We start from the raw sequence: 19,764 nt of genomic DNA, 5'->3' as shown, positions 1-19,764 counted from the left end.
AGTCAATGATTATTTTAGGGTTAACACATTTCTGAATTGAGTAGAAATAATACTTCTCTGAAAATGAGGTCTTCTAAAATAAGTTTTATTCCTAAGGTTGTGTCTTGGGCCACTGAGAGACACCACTCCTGGGCCCTGCGGAGGCTGACCCCTGTGGAGGCTGACCCCTGTGGAGGCTGACCCCTGCGGAGGCTGACCCCTGCAGAGGCTGACCCCTGCAGAGGCTGAAGGCGGCTACCCGGCAAGGAGAGCCGTACCACCAGCACACTCATGGCTCCTGTTCCCTTCACAAAGCCAACTGACACCTTTGGAAACAGAATCGCACATGCCACCAGCTGGAATGGAAGACTGAGAACAAGAACCTGGTCAACTCAACAAGTTACCAATTTCCTGTTTCTGCCCACCATACAAGATCTCAAACCTTTAACGTATATAGAAGATTCAGAATCTTCCTAACAGTCTGTGCCTGAAGGTGTGGGATACATTTACCCATCTGCTGCCCTGCCTGGGCTCCAGGCCCTGGGGCACAGTGTCTGCCCCTCGAGGAGCTTACAGTGTGGTGGGAGAGGGGAGGGCAGAAAGGCCAACCGTGGAGGTGAGTTAAGAAGTAAGGGAGGTAGAGGAGGAAGTGATCAGAAAGGTGGTGTGACAGACTGGTGCTGGGCACGTACTTTCAGCCTTCCCTTCCACAGAGTAGAAACTGCAGCAGGTTCACGGAGGGCACCTAAGTTCCCCTAGGAGCTGACTTGACCCTAGGGACACAAATACAAGAGAAATGTCACAATTCACCCCAAAAAATACTTTACAAGCTTCCAAATTGGTCATTAATAGGTATTTCCTTATTCCTTTAAGTGGTTAATTACACCTGGTAGCCCACTAAGCATACATAACTGTAATTCCAGTCTCACTCTTACTTGGTTTTCCCGTCACCACAACCCTTTCTACACAGTAACTCTTCGCTGCCATTCCACTGACTTGGTGAGCCTGGGCTCAGAGAAGACGATAAACTCACCTGCAGAACGACGGCCACTCTGAGTCCCGGCGCCCAGCCGACATGCACACTCGGGGGCACGGGCCCTGCGCCAAGACGCTGCCCCACCCTCGGTGCCGACACATCACGGTCTCTCTCAGGAGCAAGATCATTGCTGAGGCAGTCACAACTACCGATTAAGAAAAAGATGCTGCTTGCTTCTTAATTGGCTTATTTTTGTTCACATGCCTTAAAATACTAAGTGTCTTGAAGATTGAACTTATACTTTAATTCAGTTCTGGACTGTGAGTTACTTTTCACAAATACAAAGAAAAATGTTACCGGTTTCATTTTAAGGGCCCATGTTCAGATGGGAGGACACCAAAGAAGTTAATCATTCAAATCTTACTTGTAGGAGCAGATTCCCCGTAACTTGTAAATTATCTTGATTTATGGCAAATCACTATTGTATTCATAAATGCTGGAAAATCGGTGAACAACATGATATAATGACACCCCCAAATAATTTTATAACTGCAGGTGTGCACCATCATAACATGTGGAAGACAACTCAAAGGATAATGGGGAATAAAGCCATTTAGAAAGGGTCACATGGAGGGGGAGAGGGATGAGGACACACACCCCATTGTCCAGGAGGCCTTTCAACCCGCCCGTCGTCCACAGCAGATGCGGCACAGCAGGCAGGCATGGGCGGCAGTCATCAGTCGCGTTTAAACAAGCAAAGGCAAAACGCTCCATAATTTACGACAACCCAATCACACTGCTCCTTCTCTTGAGGTTAAACGCTACTGACATAAGCTACACCTGAATCCAATCAGCACAGAGACGCTGAGAAGATTCACACGAGAGGACTAAATTTGTCACAAATGGGTTGGTTTCCGATCTTAATGTAACCAAGTTGCTTTACTCTGACCTCCATTGAACAAATCAACTTAATGGGCACTAGGAGTGCTATAAAACTTAACAATGGAGTGATTTTTAACTTTTAAAATATAGTTATGAAGCAAAATGTTGGAGAGCTTCTACAATACTGGAAATCAAATTAAATCTAGATGTTTTTTAACCGTCTTGACAGATATAATCCTAGTTACCATGTAAATTTATGGTAAGCTGCTGTGATATTAGCCACAGGTGCTACTTTTAATATATGAGCTGCATCTGGCTGGGAATAGAATTTCTCAGAGGACTGAAAATGACCTCACTATCAGACAATGGAAGGGGAAAAACAAGATCGCTGTGGCACAGAAAGACCTGAAGATGTGGTCTACAGCTAAATACTTCACATGAAATTCACTTTAACTCTGCAGTTGTAGATTAAAGAATATTATGTTTTCAATATTTAAGAGGCGTAGATATATTTCAACCAAATATCCAAAAGATTAAGCATGTAAGACAGTTATGAATGCCCTGGCTGCGTATATAATACTAGTGTTCCGACCTTTGATCAAGGTTGGAAAAAATGATGCACTAAGACTTGAAAAGAAAATTATTTCATGGTTCCCAAGCACACGACATGATTAGACACTGCCGAGCATTACCACACCAAGACGCAACGATTACCCACGTCTAAGTGGCAGCCGCTCTCCAGCGCCTGGCCAGCATCACTGGTTATGTTTTGAAGTTCTTTGGAGTCATTCATCACACCCAAGAAAACATTCTCGCAGGGTGAAATTTGAAAGGATCACTACAAGTAATTACCATTCTGAGTTTGAGAACCAGCAATATCACCCAGAGACAAATACGAAGGGAAAATACAAGTTTCTCTTACCTACCCAATCGAAATAAAAAGGTAACTATGCATAAAACCCAGAGCAGCTTCCTTTTAAGAAGCCCTTCCCGAACTGTTCGTTCAGGCCATCACTGGCCAGAGAACCGGCACACGAGGAAATGTGGTAGAGGATTTGAAGAGATGTAATTTCCTATGAAATAACTCTTCCCGAATTAAACCAGCCTTCTTTATCTGAAAAGTAAAAATCTCTAAAACAGAGAAACATTTCCATGAAAACACTCTCTTCGTCACTCCACTAAGCTGTGAGAACAGCGGCTACAAAGCCCTATGATGCTAACATTTTTCTTCTGACCTTCTCAAGGAACTGGAAGGGCTTGATTTTTTTTTTTTAGCTTCAGCGGATCAATTCGATCTAGGCAATGACTTCTATTTAATTGTTTTCAAACGAGTAAATGGGATCTCTGCACAGTCTCAGTAGGCACCAAGGCCCTGAGTGTTTTTAGCAAGAACCTGGTGTGACTCCCTCTCTGATTAACGGCATTTACACGGAGCATTGAGGAAGAGTGGGCTCCCAAAGCCCAATCTGTGAAGACGGTTCATTGCTGTAGAAAGGCATTGGCTAAATTAAAGATGGCCTTTCCCTTCAACAGAATATGGTTTATATCCCACCATTAAATATCGTCAAGCAAGATATTTCACTGACAGGGAAAAATGTTCACCATACGTTAAGTGAAAATGCAACCGAGCCAAAAAAATCTACAATATGACCCCAAATATCTGTTATATACACATATACATGAATAGTCACAAAACACACATTCACACATGATGTTTTTTAAGTGAACAGAAGAATTACAGGCACTATATTTTTCTTCTTTGCACTTTTCTGTTTTCCATACCATAAAACATACTATGCAATCAGGGGAAAAATGTTCTATTTATTAACAAGCTAAACATACCATATAAACGTAACATGGTGATACCGTTCCTGTGAGATTGCGGGGCCGGCCTGGTCTCTGTGGCGTATGTTAATCCATAAACATTCAACCCTATGCGTGACGCCTGCAGGTTCAAACAAATGGGAAGGTGGAGAAGACTCACTCTCAAGCTCACATAACAGAATCGTACTTTCGGACACTCAGAATTATAGTGGCCCTCTCCCCCACACATCTGCACCCATAGCCATACCTCAGAAAGCTGGGGTCTCTCAATACATGACAAGTTTATCTTCTCTCTACAGAGTTCTGACTTGCAGAGTAAAGTTTTCAGCTGTTCTCTGCAGGCCAATCTGGAAGTGAATTTCCACTCCAGATTGAAGTTGAACTCCAATCTGTAATCAACTTTAGACAAATAAGTGATCATCCAAGTATTAAAAATGAATGCAGCAATTTACAAGTCGAATTCCTATCAGCAGCTGGCTACTCTTTCCTTCGAAGTATGCAAAGGACACACGGCCCCCTTTAAGACCTCCAAAGTCAACATTTTTTCCTAACAGCACAAAGAAGAGTTCAAAATCCATGAACAGAATTGTTCATTCAAAGGTTTGGGACATTCCAAAACAACTGCAATCCACGTCCTGAAGTACCCCCGCAACCCTTCAAAACACAGAGCTGGGTTAGAGGAGAAGAGCTGTGGCCTGGGGTAGCAAGGCATCGGAAGGACGGCCACTGCCTGTCCTGTAAGTCTAAGAAAGTTTTTAACGTCCCATTAGCAAAGTGGGGTTACTAACCCTTCCTTGCAAAGCTTCTATCATTTCACAGATCACCTAACAAAGAGCTACTAATGCCTCATAGATACTCACCATTAGTTCAAAAAATACTTTGTGACTGTCCAAACTGTCACGAAGAAAACTGATTTGGGTCTACAGCCATACCACCCTGAACGTGCTCGATCTCATCTGATCCCGAAGCTAAGCAGGGTCGGGCCTGGTTAGTACTCAGATGGGAGAAAACTGACTTGGCTGCACTTCAGGTAAATGAAGCAACATTAAGAGTTACCTGTACACAGAGTGGCCTTAAAGCAACATTTTTACATCAAAATTTCCTAAAGTAGTCCAAAAAATGTATCCAATAGATTGTTAAACTTTTCTAGTTAGAATGCACCAAGTTATGATTTAAAAAAAAAAAAAAAAAACATCAGCCAAGAGTGCTGGGCCACGGTCAGAGAAAAGGGAAGGGAAGGAAAAACAGGATCCAAGGTGAACAGAACTGTCTGGAAACATGTGAGTGCCTAATCGAAGGGGTCTGTGGCCGTCTCCCAAGGTGAGACTGTGGGGAGTCTTAGAAGACTGTGCCACGGGCCGTCAGGACACCAAGATTCACGAGAGACTGGCTGTGGGTAGCTGAAGCTGTGCAGCCAAGGTGCTAAGTGCCAACCTCAGGCTCTCATTATCGGAGGCAATTTCCTGGAGATGCCCTAAGTGGCTCCTTTCTCCGATACTTCAAATCTGCCCGCAGAACAAAGGCACGGCCACTGCTGCTCTTCTGGGAAGTGCGCCATCACACTGCTGATCACCCCGTCACATCGCGCAACCTAAGCGGCCAAGTAACCTGGTCACCATCAGGAACCATCTGTGTCTAGCGGTGAAGAAATGAGGGTGAGGAAAAGTCCCCTGGTGAGAATGGGTTTTAGGTAGTTACCCACAGAAGACAAAAAGACAAAAACCACTATGTCCCCTCTGGGGCCAAGGACACTGAGTAGGATCACCTACCGTGAACACGATCGAGGGACCTGTGTACTAAAATGCACCCGGGCAACACTGGGCCAGGTGCAGGAGATGTGCGCCAGCACAACCCAAGTCTCTGCCCTCGAGGAGCTCCCACCCTCGCTGTGGAGAAAACACAGGAGAGTAGTGTTACGTTTCTCCACTGCATGATTGAAACTGCACTTAGTGACATCCGGACTCTGCCACTGCTTCATTGCCAACTTAGGCGAATCCCTTCACCCCTAGACCTCGGCTGCCTCACCCCTTCTAGTCCTAATGTTCACAGGAGCATTATCAAAACAAGGCTGGGAGAACGTCACAAACAAGATAATCCACAGGCTGAATTCTAAATGGGAAAGAGACAACAAACTAAAGCCTGTGGCTATCAGATCTGTTGACGGCACATGAGCCCCACTTCCTCTCCAGGCCGCCCTGCACCCCACCCTGCAACCATCCTTGCTATGGTCACCGACAGCCTGTGCGCTGCCTAATCCAGCGGTCGTCTTTCGGTGCTCACCTTAGTTAAGTCTCAGCAGAACCGATTCCTCCCTTTTTAAAACAGCATGTTCTTTTGAATTCCGTGGTATTACAACGCTGGCCTGGTTTTCACCCCATGTCACTAACAGGTGTTTCTCAATCTTCTGCCAGTAACTCCTTTTCTGTCCAACCCCTGAATGCACAGAGGCCTGAGCCCTCCTCCTCTCACACAAGCTGAGCCCAAGTGACAACATCCATTGTCTTGCCTTCTTCGACACACACCTGTGACTCCCCAGATATCTTCGTCCCAGATCCCTACCCTGAGCCCCCAACTCAGACATGAAACTACCCTCTGAAGTTCACGTTTAGATGTCTCACGGCCAATCACACTTAGCAGGTCCACACCAGAAATCTTTATCCCTGCACCCCATCCAGTCCCTCTCCCACAATTCTCCAGTTCAGTAAATGTCACTCCCAGTCACCCAGTTCCTCCAGGTCCTGAATCTGGGAGTCATTCTTTTAAAACCCCTCTCTTTCCTCATAACCCTTCACCACTCCTCCCTAGAGAAACTTGGGTTTTCTCCTAATATTTGCATTTTTTATTGTTCCTCTGGTTCCTGCTCATGTAAACCCCAAAATATAGCTCCAACCTGTACGCCTCTTTGCTTCCCTTCTGTCACTGTGCCATTCCACAATTTCCTAGCGATGACACCTCATCTGGATGAGTGAAACAGGATCCTTACTATTCTCTCCACGTGACTTTTACCCCTTACCCGCCCACTCCTCCTGAGTCCTCTGACTGGTCTTTTTAAGAAAATGCATCAGCCCTACACCCGCCTCCTTCCACTAGGCAGTCTTTTTCTTGGAGGGACTGCTCTGTTGAAAGTCTGGCAACAGCCCTCCCGTGTCATTGCATACTCTTCCCTCCATCCCGCCATGCCTCCATGACGATGCATGTGAATGTCCTGGCTGATGCTCTCAAGAGCATCAACAATGCCAAAAGGAGAGGCAAATGCCAGGTGCCTGGTAGACCACGTTCCAAAGTCACTGTCCGGTTTCCAACTGTGATGATGAAGCCCAGTTACACTGGCGAATTTGAAATCACTGATGACCACAGAGCTGGGGAAATTGCTGTGAACCTCACGGGCAGGTTGAACAAGTGTGCAGTGAACAGTTCCAGATTTGATGAGCAGTTCAAAGATCTAGAAAAACACAGAATAACCTGCCCCACCCATTATACTGTCAACCTCAGCTGGCATCACAGACCAGGAAGAAAGGAGGCAAACACACACAGGACAGAAAACCCTGGGATTCTTTCCCTAGAATGTAATACCTATACACAAATAAAACGCCTCAACAGGCAAAAAGAAAACTTGCATCAGCTATTGCTTCCTGAGGCTTACCAGCAGTGGGGCCTTGGGCAAGTCACTAGATCTAAAACTCAGCTTCCTCATCTGTACACTGAAGAAAATATTATCTATTTCACAGGATTTCGTAAGGATTAAGTGAATAAATACACGTAAACTCCTATAATGGTCTGACCCATAAGCTCTGCGTGTTTACCACCCAAATCAAGTCTCAGTCCATCACTATTTGTTCCCCCATTCCCCTGACCACCTTCCTCCCCACCCTCACCCTGCCAATCACCATAGTGTTATCTGTGTCCGTGAGTTTTTTTCTCTTTTCTTTTTGCTCAATCCCACTATGCAGTCCTGCCCTGACAGCTGTCAGCCCGCTCTCTATGAGTCTGTCACTATTTTGCTTATTAGTTCAGTTTGTTCTCTAGAGTCCACATATGAGTGAAATCATACGGTATTTGTCTTTCTCTGACTGGCTTATTCACTTAGAATAATGCTTACCAGGCCCATCCATGCTGTAGCAAAGGGTAAGATTTCCTTCATTTTTACTACTGAGTAGTATTCCACTGTGTAAATGGACCATAGCTTTTTTACCCACTAATCTACTGATGGGCACTTGGGCTGCTTCCAAATCTTGGCTATTGCGAATAATGCTGCAATGAACATAGAACACATTATGTTGAGTTAGTGTTTCATGTTTCTTCAGATTTAGTCCCAGAAGCGGAATCACCGGGTCAAAAGGCAGTTCCATTTTTAACTCTTTGAGGTACCTCCATACTGCTTTCCACAGTGGCTGCACCAATCCACATTCCTGCCAGCAGTGCACCAGGGTTCCCTTTTCTCCACATTCTGGCCAGCACTTGTTGTTTGCTGATCTATTGGTAATAACCATGCTGGCCAGTGTGAGGTGATATCTCATTATGGTTTTGCTGCATTTCTTTGATGATGAGTGATGCTGAGCAACTTTTCAACTCCAAAGAGGGCCATCTGGGTGTCCTCTTTGGAGAATTGTCTACTCAGGTCCTTTGCCCATTTTTGAATTGGATTGTTTGGGGTTTTTTGGTGTTGAGTGTCATGTTCTTTATAAATTTTGGGTATTCTCCCATTCAGTGGGATGTCTTTTCATTTTGTTGATCATTTGTTTTGCTGCGCAAAAACTTTTTAGTTTGATGTAATCCAATTTGTTTATTTTTTTCTTTAGTTTCCTTTGCCTGAAGAGATATATCAGAAAAATATTGCTATGAGAAATGTCTGAGATTTTACTGCCTATGTTTTTCTTTTCAGATCTGTATGGTTTTGCATCTAATATTTAAGTCTTTAATCCACTTTGTGTTTCTTCTTGTGAATGGTGTAAGGCGGTCTAGTTTCATATTTTTGCACACACCTGTCCAATATACTCAACATTATTTATTGAACAGACTGTCTTAACCCATCATATATTTTTCCCCATTTTGCCAAATTTAATTGACTATAAAAGTGTGGGTTTGTTTCTGGGCTCTCTATTCTGTTCCATTGATCTATAATGTCTGTTTTCATGCCAGCACCATGCTGTTTTGATTACTATAGTTTTATAATATGGCTTGGTATCAGGTAGCATGATTCCTCCAACTTTGATCTTCTCAAGACTGCTGTTGCTATTCAGGATCTTTTGTGGTTCCATATAAATTTTCAGAATATTTGTTCTAGTTCTGTGGAATAAACCATTGGGATCTTGGTAGGAATTGCACTGAAGCTATAGATGGCTTTGGGTAGCACGGACATTTTAATTATGTTAACTACTCCTAATCATGAATGTGGTAAGTCCTTCCACTCCTTTGTATCTTCTTCAATTTCTTCAACGTCTTATAATTTTCCAAGTATAGATCTTTTACTTCCTTGATTAAATTTATTCCTAGGTACTTTGCTCTTTTTGAGGCAACTGTAAGTAGAATTGCTTGCTTACATATCTGATAGTTCATTATTTATGTATAAAAATGCAACTGATTTCTGGATGTTTATTTTGTGTCCTGCTACTTCACTAAATTCATTTATTGGTTCTAACAGTTTTTTGGTGGAATTTTTAGGTTTCTTTATATACAGTGTTATGTCATCTTCGAGTAATGACAATTTTCCTTCTTCCTTTCCAATGTGGATGCCTTTTATTTCTTCTTATCTGACTGCTGTGGCTAGGACTTCTGGTACTAAGTGGAATAAGAGTGGTGACGGCAGACATCCCTGTCTGGTTTCTGATCTTAAGGGGAATGCCCACTGAGTATGATGTCGGCCGTGGGTTTCTCCTATTGGCCTTTATTCCGTTGAGGTGTGTTCCCTCTATTTCCACTTTCCCGAGAGTTTTTATCATAAATCGGTGCTGAATTTTATCAAATGCTTTTCCTTATTGATAGGACCATGTAGTTTTCATTCTTCATTTTGTTGATGAGATGTATCACACTTATGGGTTGGCAGATATTGTACCGACCTTGCATCCTCAGAATAAATCCCACTTGATCATGGTGTGTGATCTTTTTAAACTATTGCTGGATCTGGTTTCCTAATATTTTGTTGAGGATTTTAGCATCTGTGTTCATCAGAGATATTGGCCAATAATTTTCTTTCTTCATAGTGTCTTTATCTGGTTTTAGAATTAGGATAATGCTGGCCTTGTAAAATGAGCTTGAGAGCCTTCTATCGTTTTGAATTTTTTGTAATACTTTGAGAAGAATAGGTGTTAGTTCTCCTTTGAATGTTTGGTAAACTCACCTAGAAAGCCATTCAGGCTAGGACTTTTGTTTGTTGGAAGTTTTTTTATAACTGCTTCAATTTCACTAGCTGTAATCTGTCTGTTCAGATTCTCTGATTCTTCCTGATTCAGTTTTCGAATATTGTATGTTTTAGATTGTCGATTGTCCAATTTGCTGGTCTTGTTTTTTTTCTTTGAATTTCTTTTGGTGTCAGTTGTTACTTCTCCTTTTTTATTTCTGATTTTATTTATTTGAGTCCTCTCTTTTTTTTTTTTTTTTTTTTTTGATGAGTCTGGTTAAAGAAATGTCAATCTGTTTCCTTTTGTTCTGATTTTTGTTTTTTTTCCTCTTCTTGATCTTTATTCTTTCCTTTGATTTTTATAATTTTGCTTTAGGCTGTGTTGTCCTTTTTTTCAAGTTCCTTCCAGTTTAAAGATAGATCGGGATTTTCCTTGTTTTTTGAGATACACCTATAATGTTATAAATTTCCCTCTTAGGACTGCTTTTGCTGTGTCCCATAGAGTTTTAGATTGTTGTGTTCTCATTTTCATTTGTTCGAGGTATCTTTTGATTTCTTCCTTGATGTCATTGTTAACTCATTCACTGTTTAGTAATACGTTATTTATCCTCCTTGCCTTTGTGTGTTTTTCCATTTTTTTTCCTTGTGATTGATTCTAGTTTCCTGTCATTATGGGCAGAAAAGATGCCTGCTGTGATGTCAGCTCCCGCCCCAGAGCCACAAACTGCAGACTCTCCTCACAAGACTCTAGTCCACTCCTCCCTGCCTCTGCAGGAGCCCAGGGAAAGCGGCTGTGAGCAAAATTTTGTGTGTTGGCCCTTTAACATGGTGCCCGAGTCTCCAGGAGACTCTCACCTCTCCCTGGCAAACAGAAACCCTGCTGCTTTTCAGAGTCAGATGTTACGTGAGTGCCTCTTCCTGGCTCTGGGGCTCTGGGCTGGGGAGCTGGCTTGGGGATTAGACCCCACGCTTCTCAGGGAGAACCCCCACAGCTGAGATATCACTCTGAAACCTCAGCTGCTGCTCACAGGAGTGGGGCCAGCCCTTTTCGTGGCTCTGCCCTTCCTACCAATCTTGATGTGGCTTCTTCTGTAAATCCCTGGTCTCTTCAGCTAGTCTTCAGTTGGTCATTCGGGATGATTGTTCTATAATTTGGTTATAATTCCAGTTTGGTCCTGGGAGGAGGTTAGTGAAGCTTCCACCTACTGTGCCACCACCTTGAATCTCCCCCATAAGTGTTCTTTAAAGATTAGCTATTAGGAATTTCCTTCATGGCACTTATCACACTTTGCAATTATATAGTCATTGTTTTCTTTGTTTATGTTCTCCCTCCCGTACTATACTCCGAGCTCTGTGAAAATGGGGGCAATACCTGCTTTGCCCACCACTGCACCCCAATGTCTACCAGAGTGCCAAGCCTACAGTAAGTGTGCAATAATTATTTATTAGTGTTGAGTGTGTAAGAGCCAGGAAACACTTTCTAGAAGTGAGTGGGATGTGGAAAGCTGGGGGCAGGACAGAAGGGATGCAGCACAGGAAGGGGAGGAGCAGCTGGCATTAAAGGTAGAAAAGAGCAGACTCGAGATGCTGGGTGCCTGGGGTGCAGCTCCAACATGGTGGTCACCAATGTTCTGGGCTTCCCCTGTCTGAGCCTTGGTTGCCCCACTTCTCCAGTGAGGGAAGGACTGGGTGACCCCCCTCAGGCATCTTACAGTTCTGATCTCTCAGAGTAAAGAGGCCTCTTGTAGGGAAGTAACAAGAAGCAGAATTAGGGCCATGTTGTGGGCAGCTTTGAAAATCCCTGAGAAGACGTATCTCACAAGACGTAATAAGAAAGAAGTGGGATTTTTCTGAGCGGAGACCAACTTAGTCACTACAAAGCAGCCTGCAGGCCACTGGCAGCAGACAGGACCCACAGGTGAAAAGCTGGTGGGAAACTCCTACAGCAATTCTGGGGCGAGCGGTGCACCAGACTGGAAGCAGTCTTGGTGAAAGACACTAAACAAAGACTGAGACTTCTGCCAAGATGGAGGTATAGGTGGGTGTGCCGTGCCTTCTCACACAACCAAGTTTAGGGACAACTAAATATTAGCATCAGAAAACACAACCAGAACACGGAAAATTGAACTTTTCGGAAGTCCGTTAACAACAAATTCTTCAGCCCGACCGGTAAGGGGCTAAACCGGCATCTCGTGAGGGGTTGCACAGGAGGACTCCGTTCGGACGAACCCAGGCGCGGAATCCAGACGCGCGAATCCAGACGCACAGGTTTCAAACGCAGGATTGGACCTAGCGAGCGACCGAGCAACCCACCGGGTGAGCGACTGCTGAGGAGACAGTGGGGAGGCGGTGCTGCGTGTTGACTGCGGTCACCTGTCTGCAGGTGAGCGGACAGGCGAGGGAGTGGGCGGTTGGACCGGCCCGGCGGTCCCCGTGGCGTGCGGCAGTAGAGGGCGCCGCCATTTCCCCGCTCTGACCACGCCCCCACCTACAGCGTCACAACCCAGCGACCTGGGAGTCCAAGGCGCCGCTCTCACATTTAAAGGGCCAGAACAGACCAAAAATGTCGCAGGAAGACCTCAAAGCCCCAGAGATAAATCTAAGCAACGAAGAAATAGCAAAACTCTCAGACGCACAGTTTAAAACACTGGTCATCAGGATCCTCACAGATCTAGTTGATTATAGCCACAAATTAGAGAAACATATGAAGGCTAAATTAAGGGAAATGAATGGAATTCCACAGGAAACCCATAGAGATGAAAAGGAAACTGGGACTCAAATCAATGGAGTGGACCAGAAGAAAGCAAATAATGGCCAAACAGAAAAGAGTCAAGGAGCAAGAATTCAAAGAAATGAGGAGAGTCTTAGGAACCTCCAGGACATCTTTAAACGCTCCAATATCCAAATTATAGGGGTACCAGAAGGGGGAAAGACACAACCACCAGTGGAAAAATTATTTGAACAAATAATAAAAGAAAATTTCCCCAATCTGGCAAAGGAAATAGACTTCCAAGAAATCCAAGAAGCTCAGAGAGTACCAAAAAATTTGGACTCAAGAAGAAACACACCAAGGCATATCATAATTACATTAGCCAAAATTAAAATGAAGGAGAGAATCCTAGAAGCAGCAAGAGCTAAGGGGACAGTCACCTACAAAGGAGTCCCCATCAGACTGTCAGCAGATTTCTCAAAAGAGACCTTACAGGCAAGAAGGGGCTGGAAAGAAATATTCCAAGTCATGAAATCCAAAGACCTACAACCAAGATTGCTCTATCCAGCAAAACTTTCATTTAGAATGGAAGGACAGATAAGGTGCTTCTCAGATAAGATCAAATTCAAGGAGTTCATCATCACCAAGCCTTTATTATATGAAATGTTAAAGGGACTTATCTAAAAAAAAGAAGTTAAAGAAACATGAACAGTGAAAGAACAACAAGCTCACAGTTATTAACAACCATACCTAAAATGAAAGCAAACTAAAAGGACAGCTAGATCAGGAGTGGAAACATAGAAATGAAGATCTCAAGGAGGGTTAGCAACAGGGGAGTGGGAGGAGGAGATGGGGGGAGAAGGTACAGAAAATAAGTAGCATAGACAGTAGATAGAAAATAGATGGGGGGGGGCAAGAATAGCATGGGAAATATAGAACCTAAAGGACTTGAGACACATGGACATAAACTAAAGGGGGGTGATGGTGGGGATGGGGGGGCAGGGTGGAGGGGAATGAAGGGGGGAATAGAACAACTGTAACAGCATAATCAATTTAAAAAAATAAATTTAAAAAAAAAAAAAAAAACAAAGACTGACCAGTTCTTGGTGACTGGTGACCAAGGTGTCTTCAGTTTCAGGTCTGGGTACTTGAGAGGACAGTGGTACTGCTGAGAGAAGCAGGCAAGTTGGAGGCAGGACAGAAACACCAGAGCTGGCTCTTAGACTCTAAACTCGAGGCGACACCGAACCCAGAGAGAGCACAGGGGCCCTGGCTGCCAGGCTTCAGCCCGGTCACCGAACCAGTCTGAGCAGCCTCACATCCCCAACACGTTAATTACCAGCCCAACGTGCCCTCTTCTTCCCTGCCTGTGACCTATGCCACCTGCTGACCTCTCCCTTAGTTCTTTTCCTAAAAAAAAAACAAAACACAACTTACCAGACCTTCAAGGACCAACTCAAAACCCCCCTTTGTCCAGGCAGCCATCCTGGAAACACACTTCCCTCAGCTTGTTACTATTTCGCACATTAGCACCTGGCTAAGAGAGCAATTTTAAAAATCAACTATCCCGTACAATTCAGACGCGCCACCTCCCCAACAACACTGGGAGCCCTTCTGGGCAGAAACGGAATCACACCCTTCTTCTGCATCTTCCTCATTCTGCGCGTGGGGCCCAGAGCAGTGCTAGCCCCTCAGTGGCTGTCAGCTCCGGGATCTCACTGCCTACTGATCCTGCAGAACCGGGATTACCAGCTCTCAGTGGAGAGACCACAAGGCCCCCAGCTCAGCCCTGACTGGTTCTGCTCCAGGCGCCCAGTACTTGTCCGCAGCCAGGGATTCAATGACAAGAACAGGTCACAAGAAGTCAGTTTGATGAACAATATGGGAGAAGGCCACAATCCTGCCTTGCCAACTGAAAGCCCAGAAGCAAACAAATACATTAGTGGTGTTTGTTGTTTTGATGGGATTGATTTTTTTAATTTAATTATTTTTCAAGTACAGTTTTCTGTCTGTTTCTCCCATCCCAGCCCACCCCACCCCGTACGATGGGATTGATTTTAATGATACAATTAAATGACTTCTGAGTGCTCAGCAATGATGCCTGGGTTACTCCTAAACAAGTACGGCTTCATTTTAGCTGGTGACTAATCCCTTTCTCAAACCCATTTACAACAGAAGAGTAATCCAACAGGTAGCCCTTGGAAAGTAAGATACCTCCTAGGAAAAAACCAAAAATACCTTTCATCGCAGCAGACTATTGAAAAGTTGCCGTAGGAACCACAGATGTGAGTCTGGCACCTACGGAGTGTGACGCGCCCCAGGGCAACCTCGGGCAATCCCATGATCTCAGTCTGGTTGGGTGTCCTGTAAAATTCAGTGAATTAGTCAGAATGGCCCGTTCCAGTCCAGATCGGAAGAGCAATGTGATGGTAAATTGTCTGCAAACCAGGGGAGAGGATGTACTGCTTTGTTTTGTTTTAAAGGATGTAGAAAAGAGAGCGGGACACGGGGAGCTCTGCGACGGGGAAGAAGACCCTCGCCAGCCTGTCCACCCTGGGGGCAGGGGCGCCGAGTCATTCCTGCGGACAGAGGGCAACTGGTCATGACCCTGCCACAGAAACGTAGTGCCACACTGCATTGGCTGCTGGGAGGAGTTGAAGCTGATAAGGCCACTCCATCAGGACCCAATACTCAATTTTTTTAATTGATTTCTAGAGACAGAGAGGGAGGGAGAGAGAAAGAGAAACATTGATTTGTTGTTCTGCTTATTTACATATTCATCAGTTGATTTTTGTTTGGGCCTTGACCTGGGGTGAAACACACACCCTTTGGCTTATCAGCACAACACTCTAACCGACTACCCAGCCAGGGCAACATCAATAATTTAAAACAGCCAGTGCAAGTCTCTATGTCACAGCCGTAACGCACCAAAACCCCACCAACAGCACTTGCTGTGCAAACCTGAACACTCTTGACAGTGGCCGCGCTGAAGCAAGGGGCCGGCACACCAAGGAAAACCAGACACAGAGCAGAAAAGCACAGGACCAAAACACTTTTAAGTTATTTAAAGTCTCCTTTAAATTATTGTCTGTAATTACTGAGCCAGCCAGTCCATTGTTGTTCATTCACGTCCAACCTGTTTAAGCAGTACCAGCAACGCAGGCTGAAAACAAACGCCTCGGCAATTTCCTCACTTCTGAGTGTTATTTTCTTGTCAGTTGAATTTAAAGCAACCCATTTGTGACCACATTATACCAAGTTAATCTCATCTAAAGTGCTTCACAAACCCTAACAGCCACACTAAGGTTTTACGCTAATGAAGGCAATTTACATAAACGAAATTTATGTCAATGCATTTCATGACAAATTTTTTATTTTATAATGATTATAGTACTTATATGATAACATCTGTTGATATTCACAGTCTAAACCTGGCAAAGATTTAAACCCACATTTTTCATGCATCATGTGCATTATCTGTGAAAAGTAATAAAAAAAGCAACGAATGCATTAATCATACCAATATCATCTGCAAAGCATAAATCTGAAATACCTTTCACGTCAGCTCAAACTGCATTCTATTTTTTACACACCCGATTTTACACCATCTGTAAAAGGGCAAGACAAAGACTGTTGAGGAAATTATATTTCTTGGCTGTTTGACTTTTACAAAATACTCAGGCTAAGTTCTGTAAACAGAAGATTTACTATATGACTAAGAAAAAACGATGCAGTTAAAAGTCCATTTTTATTAAAGGCGGTGTAACGACCGCAGCATTTCCCCACTGCCGTGCGGTGTCCTATTTGCATTTTTGACACCTGTTTTACATTTCCCCTCATCTATCTAATGCACGTGTTTTCACAAACACACATCAGGTCCAAACCCGCTCTGTAACCTAAATGGCAGAAGCAAGGCTCCCACAACAGCATTTCTGACTCTAATTCCTCCATGGAGGTGAACACCAACACTGATGTCCCCGCCCCCATCGATGAGGTGAGCATGGGCCTGTCCCCACCTCTCACCCTGTTTTGTTTCACTTGGGTACAACCTATTTCCAGGCAATGCCAAGGAGAGTGGGCCCCCACTAGTGCTGGGCAACCCAACAGGCAGGTCTGGCATAGATGTGGGGCCCCAGCCAGACAGGGACACTAGAGTAACTCCAAAGTGAACGCCAACATGGACACACCACCCAGGCCTTTCTAATTGCTTCTCATACCTCAGGTAAAGTTTGCTAAAATGCTGAGTGTCTCCAGTCTCCATACATGACAACCACTGCGGACACTTTCTCAGGTTTCTAGGTTGCTGTGGTTACAGTGGACATGTGCTAAGCGCAGGTTACTGTGTGTGATAACAATCCAAGTTCTCACTTTTCCTGGCTCCCAACACAGACATCAGCCTATACTTTCAAAGCAAAACACAGACACCTTCTGACCTATGCACTGCCTAAGCCTGGGGACCATCCTCTCAGGGAGCACATCCCTTCCCTCACCAGGCAGAGTGAGTTTTTGCTTTCAAGAGTGCTCAGATGTGACACTTATATTATTGCATTTCTGATTCATAATTCGGATGTGCTTGGCAGCTTTGGTGCACAGCAATACACAATAAAACCTGAACTGATTCATTCCTAGTAAGAGCTGTTGAGACCTCCACCACGTCCTGCAGGGGACTGATGTTTCCCTCAGCAGTTATCTCCTAGTATCATCAAGCCTCTGACCTCACTTGGGGTTTCAAGGTGCTAACTGTAGCCTACTATCAACTTCCTCACTAAAACACATTTACAAAGAAAGTCAGCAGCAGCAACTTCCAACTGCTCCACAGCAGCAGCTCTGGGCACAGGCAGAAAAACATTGTACAAACCCCCAACTCGCATACGGTGCTCCCGCTGCTGGATGCACAGACCACCCCACCACCATCACTGCCACCACCACCACGGCCTTGGCCTTCAGAAGGCCCCTTCCCCCCACCAGCTCTAAAACTCTCCTCCCACCCCAGCAGTTACAACAGCCAAAATGTGATGAAGAAGGTATGTGCTAAATAAAGCTTGGGCCTTGCTCTGCAACAGACACTGCACTTTGACGGGCTATCAGACTAAACCACACACAGCAAGTCAAAACTGGCCGAATATCAGCCATTTCATACCATTCCATCTAACAACACTGCATGCCCTGCAGGCAGGCCCGCCTGAGAAAGGACGGACAAGAGCCAGGAGCCTCCAGGAAGGAGGGCAGGGCGTCTCGGTTCTTTCTCACGAAGCTCAGTCCGCTTCTGAATCGCAAGTGTTCTCCGTTACCACCTGGAAACTCACATCCTCCACCCAGAGTTCTTCATTTACCCAAAAAGCAGCAAACCAGGCCAGGTGCCCCGCCACGACTGCTCACCTATTCCTCATATTAAGCTAATATTTCCATGCTGAACAAGGGTGGGCCAGGCATCCAGAGCGAGAATGGGGCCAGCCTTCCAGGGAAGGTGGTGTTGCCTCGGGTGGGTCTGGACTCCTGCCCTGGAGGGCTCCACCTGCTGGCACCTGCAGTTGCTGCCTCCTGGGTTCCAAAGCCTCCCCTTGTGCACTCACTGAATAGCTTAAAGTTTCCTCTGATTTGGTAAGCTTCCCACTTGTTCCCACACATGAAAACGCGTAATATTTGTCTTTATGGGACACTCGCACTTCTGACATTTTCTTCTTTCAATGCAGACAAATACCTGCAGTCGCCAAACACCTAAGAGTAAGTTTGTATGTCACTCAGAAACCACTCCCTATGTCCACACTCACGCACACACGCACAGTGCACAACTCCTTTACAAATACCAACCCCACCCGAGTCCAAGCGCCCCCAGGACGGAACTTCCTGCCTGGCGTGCTGGCGCTGCCAGGTTCTGACTGTCTGCAGAGCCTCCGCGTCACCACCGCACTGCCCGCCGAGGGGAGGCAGGGGACGAAGCCCACGGCCACTTCAGCCACCCACACAGTTAGAATTCCTGGGGAACTTTTGCATTTATATTCTCCCGGTATATGCACCCACCTGAGCTATCAAATGCATGTGGACTATTTGGAACTAATTATAGCCTGGAATAAAACCTCAAAGAGAAAAAAGTTCATATGTACTTTGCTGGTAAATCTAAAATAACCCAAAAGCTTTGAGCAACAGGTTTTTCATCCATGATCACTGAAAATGTTTCTAAAATGTATGGTTCATTTTCTACAGTAATAAAAGAAATGAATTCTAAAGCAAACTTGTGATACCATTTTACACACACGACATAAGCAAACCATTTAAATACCGTAACACCCAACCAAGTGTAGATTACTCCTGCAGATTTACTGTAGGTAAGATGAAAAGACTACTAAAGAACTGAAAAGTGTTCATGATCTAGGGAACAAATGAAACACAACATGTTTTTTATCTATATGTTCTGCAAAGATTTAAAAATATATATGCTACCACCACCCAGTGTGGGCTGAACTTTCTCAAGGGTGGGGACCAGTTCTGACAGCGGCTCCCTCTGGTTTACAGAGCTGAGGCCAGAACGGGTGCCGTGCAGCCAGGAGTACACAGAGCACAGTGGGCCTCCCGGCCGCCTGCCCGTGGCCAGGGTTGGAGCTGCAGCGAGGGAGGCATGGTGTCCCCAGGGGTGTGTGTGCACATGGAAATGCCTGCCCCAACGCAAAATTACAGGCCCCCAGAGCTGTAACAGATGTCCTCACATATCCGTTTGTCACTCATGCAGGACTAAATTTAGATCAATTTCTAGATTAGGACAATGGGTATGTGCATTATAAAAGCTGACAGACTTTGCCAACTGCCCTCCAAAAAGGTTACAGGAAATGACACTCCCACCCTTCCAGGGCCTGTCTCCAAATCACAGCTGCCCCGCCCTCCTCAGCAGGTTAGACTCCATGGTCCAACGTTTCAACCTCTCTTGCCCTGTGTTCCTCCACTGCACTCATCTGGCAAAAGTTCAGCCTCTTGTTAAGCCCAGCTCAGTACCTGCTCCAGGCCTGTGCCCAAGCAGCTGAACACGGCTAGACAAAACACTCAAAACCTTCACTTTAAATG

At 45.0% G+C, this 19,764-nt stretch overlaps 1 protein-coding gene and 1 pseudogene across 5 annotated transcripts in view; one reads left to right on the top strand and one right to left on the bottom strand.

The window, feature by feature from the left end:
- PCBD2 (pterin-4 alpha-carbinolamine dehydratase 2) overlaps positions 1-19,764 on the bottom strand; it is a 60,384-nt gene that overhangs the window by 27,899 nt on the left and 12,721 nt on the right. Inside the window, exons 1-3 of one of the 5 annotated variants that reach the window (XM_037138419.2) lie at positions 5,431-5,542; positions 3,909-5,296; positions 3,680-3,782 (exon numbers count right to left, since the gene is read on the bottom strand). The exons of 3 other annotated variants lie outside the window; for them this stretch is intronic. In XM_037138419.2, coding sequence (XP_036994314.1) covers positions 3,680-3,682 — 3 coding nt within the window. In that variant the 5' untranslated portion in view covers positions 3,683-3,782; positions 3,909-5,296; positions 5,431-5,542. Of the gene's footprint in view, positions 1-671; positions 753-1,012; positions 1,031-3,679; positions 3,783-3,908; positions 5,297-5,430; positions 5,543-19,764 lie in introns of those variants that run through there. One more of the 5 variants, XM_053672738.1, reaches the window with a different exon arrangement.
- On the top strand, positions 6,852-7,224 carry LOC119044173 (40S ribosomal protein S15a-like; annotated as a pseudogene).

Source organism: Artibeus jamaicensis, unplaced genomic scaffold, assembly GCF_021234435.1.
Source record: "Artibeus jamaicensis isolate MK-2021 breed Jamaican fruit bat unplaced genomic scaffold, CSHL_Jam_final contig_786, whole genome shotgun sequence".
Lineage (NCBI taxonomy): Eukaryota > Metazoa > Chordata > Mammalia > Chiroptera > Phyllostomidae > Artibeus > Artibeus jamaicensis.
The sequence above is the reverse complement of the archived record's forward strand: the minus strand, read 5'-3'. Positions and strand labels throughout refer to the sequence as shown.